This window comes from Macaca mulatta, chromosome 17 (genome assembly GCF_049350105.2).
Source record: "Macaca mulatta isolate MMU2019108-1 chromosome 17, T2T-MMU8v2.0, whole genome shotgun sequence".
NCBI classification, from domain to species: domain Eukaryota; kingdom Metazoa; phylum Chordata; class Mammalia; order Primates; family Cercopithecidae; genus Macaca; species Macaca mulatta.
The window spans coordinates 3,960,212-3,972,660 of record NC_133422.1 but is presented as its reverse complement, the minus strand read 5'-3'; the positions used below and the strand labels follow the sequence as shown (position 1 = coordinate 3,972,660).

Genomic DNA, 12,449 nt, shown 5'->3' with positions numbered 1-12,449 from the left:
TGTTATTTTCACTTGGTCCACAGGCCTCCCAGTCCTTCAATGGTGACTCAGGGCTTCTGTCCTCAGTGATATTCAAGTTCTGGACGGGCATCTTTGTAGTCTCCTCCCCTCAGATATGCTGCTTTATTCAAACAGTTGTAGCTATTTTTTAATATGCTGCTTTATTCAAATAGTTGTAGCTATTTTTTAATATGCTGTTTTATTCAAACAGTTGTAGCTATTTTTTAATATGCTGTTTTATTCAAACAGTTGTAGCTATTTTTTAATATGCTGTTTTATTCAAACAGTTGTAGCTATTTTTTAATATGCTGTTTTATTCAAACAGTTGTAGCTATTTTTTAATATGCTGTTTTATTCAAACAGTTGTAGCTATTTTTTAATATGCTGTTTTATTCAAACAGTTGTAGCTATTTTTTAATATGCTGTTTTATTCAAATAGTTGTAGCTATTTTTTAATATGCTGTTTTATTCAAACAGTTGTAGCTATTTTTTAATATGCTGTTTTATTCAAACAGTTGTAGCTATTTTTTAATATGCTGTTTTATTCAAACAGTTGTAGCTATTTTTTAATATGCTGTTTTATTCAAATAGTTGTAGTTGTTTTCTGTCTTCAGCACTGTCTTATGCAATGCTGGAGTCCCAATGAGGTGACCATTTGGTTCCCGTCACACTGTGGGCTCTGGCTGTGAGCTAAAGCTTCTTTTCAGGGCTGGGAACTTCACAGATGATCATTTCAAGTAAGCTTTATTACCACGTATTTGTTTCATTTAGTTTTTGATCATGGCTCTGTATTTTTTAAAAACCCTTTTGTTTAAAGGAAATAATTGTTATGTGTTTGAACTAATGGGCATGGTGGATGGGTTTAAGCCATGAATTCAAAGTAAGAACTCAATACAGGCCCTCATGTATTACTTTTGAGGGACTACTGGGTAATAAGATGTTAGAGGCCAGAGTAGCATGTTGAATTATATTTATAATGAAGAAATTATCTCAGCCCATCAGTACACATAAATGAGTTATGTGTCAAATTTTGCAAATTCATAAAGTAATTTCTTTTCTCTAATTTTATGGAAAATTGCTTCCTAGACTCATCTTTGAAAAGGAAATTTATAACTAATATATCAATCCATACAGAAGTTAGGAAGCATAGTTTTGTTCTGGGATGGCTCTTATTGGAAAGCCATATTAGTTATAAAACACTGTACAGCTCTGTTATCGCATAATATTATTCAAATTGTTACTGAATTCTATGTATTGATTGACATACTCATTAATGCGACATTCTAAGACTTTAATATGTGATTATCTGAGATATTCTCTATAATTTTGCTTTCTGTTTTTAAAAGCATACTGGAGATGAAATGGCCTGATAAAATATAACTGAGAGTTATTATTAATTCCAGAATATTAAATTTGCTATGATCTAGTCACCTGATTTCAGTCACTGGACTGTTCTACCAGTCTGATTCTTCCCAAAATATAGCAGAAGATCAGCCAACGCAACTCCGGGGAAAAAAGAAGGCCAAGTTCTAACACTTGAACGCTTCATTCATGTCTGACTTCCCTTTTTACAAAAGGGAAATCCTGTAGGACAGGATTATTTCACACACTGAAATGCCATCACAATTAAGGTAAGTATATGACATAAGGTAAGGGTAAGCCTCACAGAATCAGGCTCTTACCTGCCTATTATACTGCAGGTCATCATCTGGCTCCCACTGCCAATAAGATAGCCCCAGAAATAACATAACAGCACCTAAAACTACTTACGTACTTTTCACTCACTGGGATCTGTCTTTGTGATATTTATGTGTTAGTCATATGCCATGCCATTTTGCAATTGGTAATAGAGCCTGGTGAATGTCTGGTTCAGGAGTGTGTTTTATCTCTCTAACAAGACCTCATGTTTCTTAGTAAGTCTTTTGTTTCCTTTCTAATTCTCCTATAGTAGCTGGTACAGCCTCCGCAGTTAGGAGATACTGAAATACCCTTTCATATTCAGAAATATGAAAGGAAAATGAAGACTCTGCTCTTCAAATAACCAGAAAGTTATAGCTGGGTGAAGTTTTCACTTTTTGTGGGTCGGGGAGGTAATGCCATTTATCAATAATCTGGCAAAATGTTCATGCCTACTATAATGGTCATAGCATTACTTAAGTAGAAATAGAACATATTGCAAACACTGTTTGAACGTATTTGCACTTTATTCTTGGCTGTCCTTCTTATAAGCTCCATGGAGGTAAATGAAGAAAATCTTGATTTACTTTTAAAGTCACATAATTATTTAATGACAATGCTGAATCTACTTGTTTAGAATCTTACAGGATTATAATCTATAATTAGTATAATAAATGCAGAACATAATACAATGAAACGATTTTTTGTGTGTGTGTGTGTGACAGAGTTTCGCTCTTGCTTCCCCGGGCTGGAATGCAATGGTGCTAGCTGGGCTCACCACAACCTCCGCTTCTCGGGTTCAAGCGATTCTCCTACCTCAGCCTCCCGAGTAGCTGGAATTAAAGGCATGCGCCACCACGCCTGGCTAATTTCATATTTTTAGTAGAGACAGGGTTTCTCCACGTTGGTCAAGCTGGCGCGATCTCAGGTGATCCGCCCACCTCGGCCTCCCAAAGTGTTGGGATTATAGGCGTGAGCCATCGCACCTGGCCGAAACAAATTTCTTCCTAAGCTTCTTAGATAATTTTGAATACCCTAAGATAAATATATTTAAGTTAGTTGATCTAACATAAGGAAGTTTAAATTGTTCTTGGTAAAATTTTTCATTTCTAAAACCTTTAGTTTATTGTGGTCTAAACTACTGAGGCCACTGAATTCAGATCTGAAGCACATTAAAATGAAATATTTTTAGAAGGCAGTATCAGAGATAAATTCTACAACCCAATAGTCAAGATTTTTATAAAGCGCATATCATGAATATGTGCACGTGTATGCGCTTTAAAAATCTTCTCTAAACTATATTGAATTTTTGTGCTTAAACATGATTTATTTTTCATAAAGCACAAATTATTTGTCTTTCAACATTTTCTTACCACTCTGGAGTGTATTTCTTTGGCATACAATGGGAATAAAAATTCTGATTCCCCTTCCAAGCGCAGTCCATCTTTTGTTACACGTAAGTGGCCCATTCCTGCCTGTTAAAAGAAAAAAAGAGACAATGCATATTTTTTTATTGCTTGCTTTTTCATTCCTCTTGCTATTGACTTAAATCACACATGTATTTCCATATATTGCCTACCACCTTTTCTGTATTTCTCCTAAATACTGTATTTAAAACTTCACATCTTTTAATTCAATATTCAATATTATTAAATTTTGTATAAATACAAAGAGCTGTTTAGAAAACACATATAAAATTTCAAGAGTCATTGTATAATAAACACTCAAGAGCCCATCACCATGTAAGAAAAAGAATCTATTACTATTTAAAAAAAATTTAAATTAAGTTACAATAAAATTAATTGTTTTGAGGTATACAGGTCTATGAGTTTTAACACATATATAGATTTGTGTAATCATCAACACAATCAGAATATAATATAGTTCCATCACCTGCCCGAAAATACCATAAATACCATCATCTGAGTTCACTATGTAGTAAATATTCACTGAGCACTTCTTAAGTGAAAAGCAAAACAGGAGGATGTAGAGGTCTGTTCAAGGTGCCTGCTCTCAAGCAGTTTACAGTCATGAAGCGTTACCAGACTGGGTGGCAGACACGATTCTGGAGGTCACCAATGACCGCTGTGCTGTTAAAACTTGTGGGCATTTCCAACTTCATGCCCTTTGCATTCTCAGGGGCATTTGGCACTGGACCCTTTCCTCCTTGAAACACTATCGTCCTTTGGTTTCCATGATGCTGTGTTTGTCTGGGCTCCTCCCACCTCCAGAACCACATTCTCCATCTCCTAACAGGCTTGTCCTCCCTACCCAGCCCTTGACTACTGGCTCCCTCAAGTTCGGTCTTAGGCCCTTTACTGCGTTCATGCTATGAATTGACTTCCATTTACTATTTCAGTGTGGAGGCTTATCCGTTTTTTTCCAAATTTTAAAAATTGTAGTAAAATGTCATATACATTTTACCATCTTAACCACTTATAAGAGTACAGATCCATGCTATTAAGTATATTCATGATGTTGTGTGACCATCACCACCAACCATCTCTAGAACTGCTTTCATCTTGCACAATTAAATACTGTACCCATTAAACAATTAACTCCCCCTTCTCCCCTCCACCCAACCCCCTGGCAACTACCATTCTACCCTCTTGTTTTAAAGTTTTAATATGTAATTGAGGCATTGTACTTGTACACATTTTGGGGTACAATTTGAAATATATGTATACAGCGATAAGGTCAAATCTTATAGCATTTCTGTCTCTATGAATTTGATTATTTTAAGTACCTCATGTAAGTGGAATCATATCGTATTATCTTTTTGTGGCTGGCTTATTTCACTTAGCATAATGTCCTCTAGGATCATTCATGTTATAGCATATTATGACATTTCTGTTTTTTTAAGGTTGAATAATATTCTACTGTGTGTACAAGCCATATTTTGCTCATCCACTCATCCACTGATGGATTCTTGGGTTGCTTCCATATTTTAGCCATTGTAAATAATGCTATGAACATGGGTGTGCAAATATCTCTTTGATTCCCTGTTTTCAATTCTTTCAGTATATAGCCAAAAGCAGAATTGATCGATCATATGGGAATTCTATTGTTAATTTTTTGAGAACTGCCATACTGTTTCCCATGGTAGCTATTCAATTTTATATTCTAACAGTGCACAAGAATTCCAATTTCTCCACATCCTCCCTAACACTTGGTATTTTCTGTTTGATAGTAGCCATCCACATGGAAGAATCCGTTTTTACCTGTAAATAGTCTGTTCTGAGCTTCATACCCATATATCTGATTTCCTACCTGTCGTCCCCTTCTGACTGTCTTAAAAGCATCTGAATTCAACCAGCTGAGCTTTGATCTTTCTGCTCTTCCCCAAATAGAAAGCATTATTTAAAAAAGGAAAGCAGGACAGTCCAAAGGATGAAACAAAGCAATAAGGGACATTTTACGTTGTGACAGGTGAATTTCTAGGATAGAGATATGTTACCCTGACCTGAATCTTACCTGCCAGGCAATAGACTTCTACTTTCAAAGACATTATCAGTTGAAAGCTCCGTTAACAAGAACCAAATTAAATGTGTGGTTATGCCATGTGGTTCAATCCATAAACTACAATTCGAACTGACATTTGGGAGTGGTGGCATTAGCAGTGTGCATGTGGAAGCCCCACACACTGCTGGGTGCAGCTACCTCCCACACTAGGTAGATGAGCACTTCTGAGCTGTTTTTTTTTTTTTTCTTTATGGAATCTCACTCTGTCTCCCAGGCTGGAGTGCAGTAGTGCAATCTTGGCTCACTGCAACCTCCACCTCCAGGGCTCAAGTGATTCTCCCGCCTCAGCCTCCAGAGTAGCTGGGATTACAGGTGTGTACCACCATGCCCGCCTCATTTTTGTATTTTGAGTAAAGATGGGATGTTGTCATGTTGGCCAGGCTGGTCTCGAACTCCTGACCTCAGATGATCTGCCCACCTCAGCCTCCCAAAGTGCTGGGTTACAGGTGTGAGCCACCATGCCTGGCCTTCTGAGCTCTTTTATCCATGTGATGCACTGGGAGGTTTTGTTTGAAGAAAGGGCTCAGAGTCTAAAGAGGCTGACAACTACTGTTTGGGATTTTCTCATGGGATCCAGCCAAGCATTTATAATATAGTTTATAAACTTAAACCAACATTAGAAAATTATAAAAATCGATCATGTATGCATAATCAGCCAATTTTTAAAGCAAACATTTTCATTAAAGATTTTATGGCCTAGAGTTAAACAAAGCAGAATTTCAAGATTACAAATTCTGTTCTGAAAATTTGCTGCTGAATTTTTGGGTTCAAGTAAACATATGGCGGCAGTTTTCTGGACTGTACTTGTTATATCACCAAAAAAACCCTAATGTTAATCCTAGCCTCTGTGGTCGCTAATTTCCATAGTCAGCTTACCAAAGCTGACTGTTCATTGTCATTTCTTTCTCTGGCTGTTACTTTCTTTACTTGAAAAACATGCAGGAAAATACTGAAGCTACTCAAAAAAATAAAATAAAATAAAATAAAACAAAATAGAAGGAGGGACTCATTCCCAGCTCATCCTAAGAGGCAGCATCATCCTGATACCCAAACCCGGCAGAGACACAACAAAAAAGAAAACTTCAGTTCTATATCCTTGATGAACACAGATGCAAAAATCTTCAACAAAATACTAGCAAACCGACTCCAGCAGAACATCAAAAAGCTAACCCACCATGATCAAGTAGGCTTTATCCCTACAATTCAAGGTTGCTTTAACATATGCACATCAATAAATACGATTCATTACGCAAACAGAACTAAAGACAAAAAGCACATGATTATCTCAATAGATGTAGAAAAAGCTTTCCATAAAATTCAACACCCTTTTGTGTTGAAACTCTCAATAAACTAGGTATTGAAGGAACATACTTTAAAATAAGGAGACGTCTATGACAAACCCACAGCCAATATGATACTGAATGGTTAAAAGCTGGAAGCATTCCCCTTGAAAACTGGCACAAGACAAGGAAGGAGGCCCTCTCTTACCACTCCTATTCAACATAGTATTGGAGGTCCTGGTCAGAGCAGGCAAGAGAAAGAAAGAAAAGGTATCCAAATAGGAGGAGAGAAAGTCAAACTAATCCTGTATGCAGATGACATGATTCTACATTGAGAAAACCCCGTAGTCTCTGCCCAAAAGCTCCTTGAGATGATAGGCAATTTCAGCTAAGTTTTGCGATACAAAACCAATGTACAAAAATCAGTAGCATCCCTGTACATTAACAGCACCCCTAAGCTGAGAGCCAAATCAAAAGTGCAGTCCCATTTTTTTGCATTCCCATAAACAATAGAGGAGAGTTATAGTTGTTCCACATTCTTGTCAGCGTTTGGTACTGCCAGGTTGTTTTTTTTTTTCCATTCTTAATAGGTGTATAATGAATTTTTTTTCTTTCTGGGATTTTAATTTCTGTAAAAGAATTCATTCAAATGATTATGGTCACAAACATGATTTTAACAAAAAGATTGCTTGCCTACCACATCAGTGCATGACGGACGTGGACAGGCAGCCAACACATTGTGCATTACCTAAGCTCTCCTCTTTCAGCTGCCTCATGATGCCATCTTCATTTGAAACAAGGGGGATTCATGCCAAAATCAGGAAAAAGAGCCTTCATTTTCTTTTTCTAAATTATTCTAAAAATAAGACAGCAGGTAGAAAAACAATGCACTGTGAAGATAAAAAGAAAAACTGAAAAGATTCATTGTCCTAGTAAATTTTCATAGTAATGTTAGATCCGTCAACCTGTCTGTAAACCCTTCAGTAATTTTTTGTTATAAATCTAGTAATAAATTTGTGTCATTCCTTCTTGGTCATTGCTAACTTCATATACACAAACACTTTTGAAAGTTATATTTCATATTTACACATTTTTTGAATCATAAAATATTTATTGGGTACCAAATTATATGTATGGCACTGTGATATGGCTGAGGATTCAAGAGTATAGTGTTCTACTGGCCCCTGAATTTCTCTGACACAAACAGATACACCCCTAGTATAGACAAATTCAGGGGTTCTGAATGGGACTTGAACAGAGTACTGGAGAATTTGGGGAATGCCTCTCAGAAGACGTGAGATTTGCACTGGGTCAAGCTGGAAGGGTGCATCTTGAAAGAGTTTTAGATATTTAGTAGAATGTCCATGATAATTCTGTCATGGAGAGATTACTCTGGAATAACATGTTCAAGATTCTAATATGCTTCATTGCTAAGAAAAGGTAGATAATTATCCTCTTTTACTATCTCATTTTTTGAGTACTGTCTTCTTTGAAATTGTTATTTCACATTTTGTGCACATAGTCTTGTAAGTTACTGAACATCTGAAATTGGTCTGACTTCCACATTTGGCCATTATGTATAGCCTACATCTTATTGCTATAAGATGATGGTGACTATCCACAAAATATGTCTTTGTTTAGGTTTTTTTTTTTTTTTTTTTTTTTAACTCTCAGCTTACTCTGTTAACACCTACTAAATCATCCATGCTGGGATCCATATTTCCATATTGTACCAGTGGGGTGGTGGTTTTTGTCTGAGTGCAACTTTTCACATTATTTTTATAATGAGAAGTTTAACAGGATAGCAGGTACTTTTTCATGTTATACTAAAAATAGAATAAAATAAAGAATAACTTTCGTCAAAGGATTTCATAATTTTGTGCCAGGCTTAAACTGAGCATTTAATTAACATAAGTAATCACTAATGGTCCTTGTTCTGTGGGTGTGTGTGTGCTATCAAAGAATCACAGATTGAACATAATCCTAATTAAAACCAAGACTCTTACCCAGTCTGAATCCTAAGCTAATATTCTTTTCACTGTTTTTACAGTGTCTCAAAATAGGTTTTTCTAAATAAAACCTAATCAAGTACATAAGATTAGTTGGTTTATAATTTCAAGATACTATCTTTGTTAGCATTTGTGAGAAAAAACTATGTTACCAGAAGACATTAACAGTTTCCTATTATTGGTAGAAACGGGAGGAAAGTGAATAGATCTGCATCTGGAGCCCATTAGTTTTGTTATAATAATATTCCCTGAGACAGGAAAGTGAGCCCTAGTTCCAGTTCGGGCTGATGGACGTCCCTCCTTGCAGCAAGAGCCTATAGCTTAGGAGACCAGGTGTGCTGTTGCCTTCTTTATTTCCCAATTGCTGTAATATGGTTAAATCACTCATAAAAATTATAATAAAAGAGAAAATTGAAGGCATATCCCTGGGATAAAAATTAAAACTATAGTGCTATTTGTATCTTTAGACACTGGTAATGATGGGATTTGTATCACTGATATCCATGATAATGAAATTCCTCTGTACGTGGAATAGCTCTAGGTTTGTCTTCCTCCTCCAAACTCAGTCTTGATAATATCTTGTCTTCTAAGAAAGAAAATGCCATTAAGTTAGTACATGTTCCTACTGTCTGTGACCTCTGCTTCAACCCTACTCTATAACAAGTAGCATATAAATCAAACATTTCAATTTGGTTTTTGGACTGGAAAGCACTGATATGATATAATACCTTTTAGAAAGACATAAATAATTTGAGAAAATGCCAGGTACTGGTTCAAAATGCTACAGTGTCATATTTTTCTTTTAATCACAGTTCCATTCATTTGAAAAACAAATGGGATGGAGATGCAGGTGGTTTAAGGCATCAATATCACACTGCTGAAAATCAAATGACAGTGTGAGCTGGGCATCATTAAGGCAGGAATGGAGGAGAACAGCAGGGCATAGGGTTGGTCTGGGCACCAGACACCTCTCTTCCACCAGCACAGTGTAGACAAAGGCAGTTGGAAGACCAGTGGTCCAATGTTTCTAAATGGAGCCACCAAGAATGTCAGATAGGCACAGCAAAGAAGTTGACATCTCTTCCTTGGTTTCTGTGCCAGATAATATTCCATTGCTCTTCCTTCCTGCACGTTGCTTTCCCTGGGGAGATGTTACTGTAAGGGAGGAGACCACTACTACTCCCGCTGCCCTCCTCCCCCAACCTTGCCTAGTTCACAAGACAAGAAGAAAGAGAGAAAGCAAAAAGTTGGAAAAAACAAAAGTAAGATAAATAGCTAGACAACCTTGGCACCACCACTTGGCCCTAGAAGTTAAAAAAAGCAATAATAATAACATCAACCCCTGACCTAAACTACCTGTGTTATCTGTAAATTCCAGACACTGTATGAAAAAAGCATTGTAAAACTTTTTGTTCTGTTAGCTGATGCATGTAGCCTCCAGTCACGTTTCCCACGCTTGCTCAATTTATCACGACCCTTTCACATGGACCCCTTAAAGTTGTAAGCCTTTAAAAAGGCCAAGAATTTCTTTTCTGGGGAGCTTGACTCTTAAGACCCGAGTCTGCTGACGCTCCCGGCCGAATACAAAACCTCTTCCTTCTTTAATCCGGTGTCTGAGGAGTTTTGTCTGCGGCTCATCCTGCTACAACTGAAACAGCAGGGGTTTGGTCTAGGTCCTGCTGTTTGCTGCACAGAAAGCCAATGACTGAAGTGACAAGGAAGAAGGCTTTAACTGGGTGCTGCAGCCCAGGAGATGGGAGCTCAGTCTCAAATTAATCTCTGATCAACTAAAACTAGGGGTTTTTACAGCAGGGAAGAAATTTAACAATGTGTAGGAAAACAGGAACTAGGGTGGGACAAGGAAGCAATCATGATGAATGTGGGGTCAGGCATTTTATTGTCTGGATGTGGTGACCTGTTAAGTTTCAGTTCCTTGATACTTTTTTTGACAGGTCTGAAGGCCCTTTCCTGAGAAAGGAACTCAGATAAAACAAATGCAAATTTCAAGCTTTAAGACCAGAAGGGTCAATTTCTGTTTATCCAAAAAACTGTTTGTGGAACAACTGGGTCAGTTTCAGAGAGTTCCTTTCATGGCCAAGTTTGTTAGAGGCCTCCCTGCAGCTGAGGCCACACTGCCCTTCCTTAGGGAGCACACAGGAGCCAGCCCCAGGGAGCAGAGCAAAACCACCCCCAGGCTGAGCCATGGTCACCTGCAGGTGGCCGCATGTAGCTGCCTTAGGGGCACCTGCCAGCCTTTCAATGATGAAGGCAAGCAAAGTGTGATGATGAACAAAGGTATCTTAAGATACACTATAGCACTAGCCACTAAAAATATGGTAGACATTCTGTTTGTTCATATAACTATCACAGTAAGTTTTTTTTTTTTTAAATCTCTGTCCAATCTGATAAAATGTTATTTATAAAATATATTTGCAAAGTGTGTTCATATTTGTAAAATACTGAACATGCTCCCAGAAAGCATTTCAGTATAAGTCATTTTAGTTTTAGATAAATTTGATCTCTTTAGGTTCAGTAAATGATCAAGGACAGATATAATATAATTTTAGTAGTTTGCATTGTCATCTTTTCTTATTTATTTTTGAAACAGAGTCTCACTCTGTCACCCAGGCTGGAGTGCTGTGGCACCATCTGGGCTCACTGCAACCCCCACTTCCTGGGTTCAAGTGATTCTTCTGCCTCAGCCACCCAAGTAGCTGAGATTACAGGCACGTGCCACCACGCCCAGCTAATTTTTATATTTTTAGTAGAGACAGGGTTTCACCATGTAGGCCAGGCTGGTCTGAATTCCTGGCCTCAAGTGATCTGCCTGCCTTGTCCTCCCAAAGAGCTGGTATTACAGGCATGAGTCACCATGCCCCACCAGTTGTCTTTTCTTAAATTAATTAATCCTATAAATTGCAATCCTAATTATTTGCCAATGAAACCACTGCAGAGATATGGGTACTTTGCCAGTGAGACCATTGCAGAGATGTGGGTAGTAAAACTGACAGCTCCTTACAGAAAGTTTCCTTGTGCTGTTTGCATGATTTCATTCAGGCATACTCCTTCTTTTACTTCCCTTTCACCACTTAAGAAATGGAATGCCTCTATCTATATCACATCAGCACTGTCAGCATAAAACATTACGAAGGAGATAACATGGGAAAGAATGTGATAGCCGAGTCGAGGACTCCTGCTACTCATGCTGTATTCCCTGAGTGTAATTTAAACTTTAGATGACCCTGAAGTTTGCAGTGTCTGCAAACCAAACCTGCTCTGTGACACAGGACTTAGCTGGGGCCCCTCCTCAGACCCAATCCACCAGCCTCTCCTGGGAAGCAGCTTAGCAGTATCCATTTCTAAGAGCCTTCCCAAGTAACTGGAGCCTCTCTTCTCGCTCTCTCATATCATGCCCATGCTTTCACATCCTCTCTAATTTGCCTTTGAGAGATTCAGTTATTCTTCTACTAATTTTTAAGCATCTGTGCTTTCTCTAGGTTACTTTGCCTCTTTCTATACTCATTTGCTAAAATCATAAAACAACAACTATATTAAAGTAAATAAAAAGAATACATCCCTTGGTCATTCAATCTCTTATCAACTCAAGAAATACTTATAGAGCATCAGTTTTCTGCTAGAGCCTGAGTCTACCAGGCTCAACTGACATGATCCTACAGGGTTAGCAGACATTTAACAACCATAAACAAAGTTTTTTTTTTTTTTATATGAACAAAAATTGTGGTGTGCTATGCTATGGAAAAATAAGTCCGAGTCCTACAAAAGAGAATAATAGGAGGATCCTGTCTTAGACCGGAGGTGATCAAGGTAACCTCATCAAGAAAGTATCATTTTGAGCTGAGACCCTGCATTAGTCCATTCTCACATTGCTACAATGAAATACCAAAGACTGGGCAAATTATAAAGAACAGAGGTTTAACTGGCTCATGGTTCTACAGGCTGT

General features: G+C 37.6%; 1 protein-coding gene across 2 annotated transcripts in view; it reads right to left on the bottom strand.

Moving 5' to 3' along the window:
- Positions 1 to 12,449, bottom strand: part of SGCG (sarcoglycan gamma) — a 95,776-nt gene that overhangs the window by 39,565 nt on the left and 43,762 nt on the right. For both annotated transcript variants that reach the window (XM_015120736.3, XM_015120737.3), the window contains exon 3: positions 3,051 to 3,152. In XM_015120736.3, coding sequence (XP_014976222.3) covers positions 3,051 to 3,152 — 102 coding nt within the window. The remainder of the gene's footprint in view (positions 1 to 3,050; positions 3,153 to 12,449) is intronic.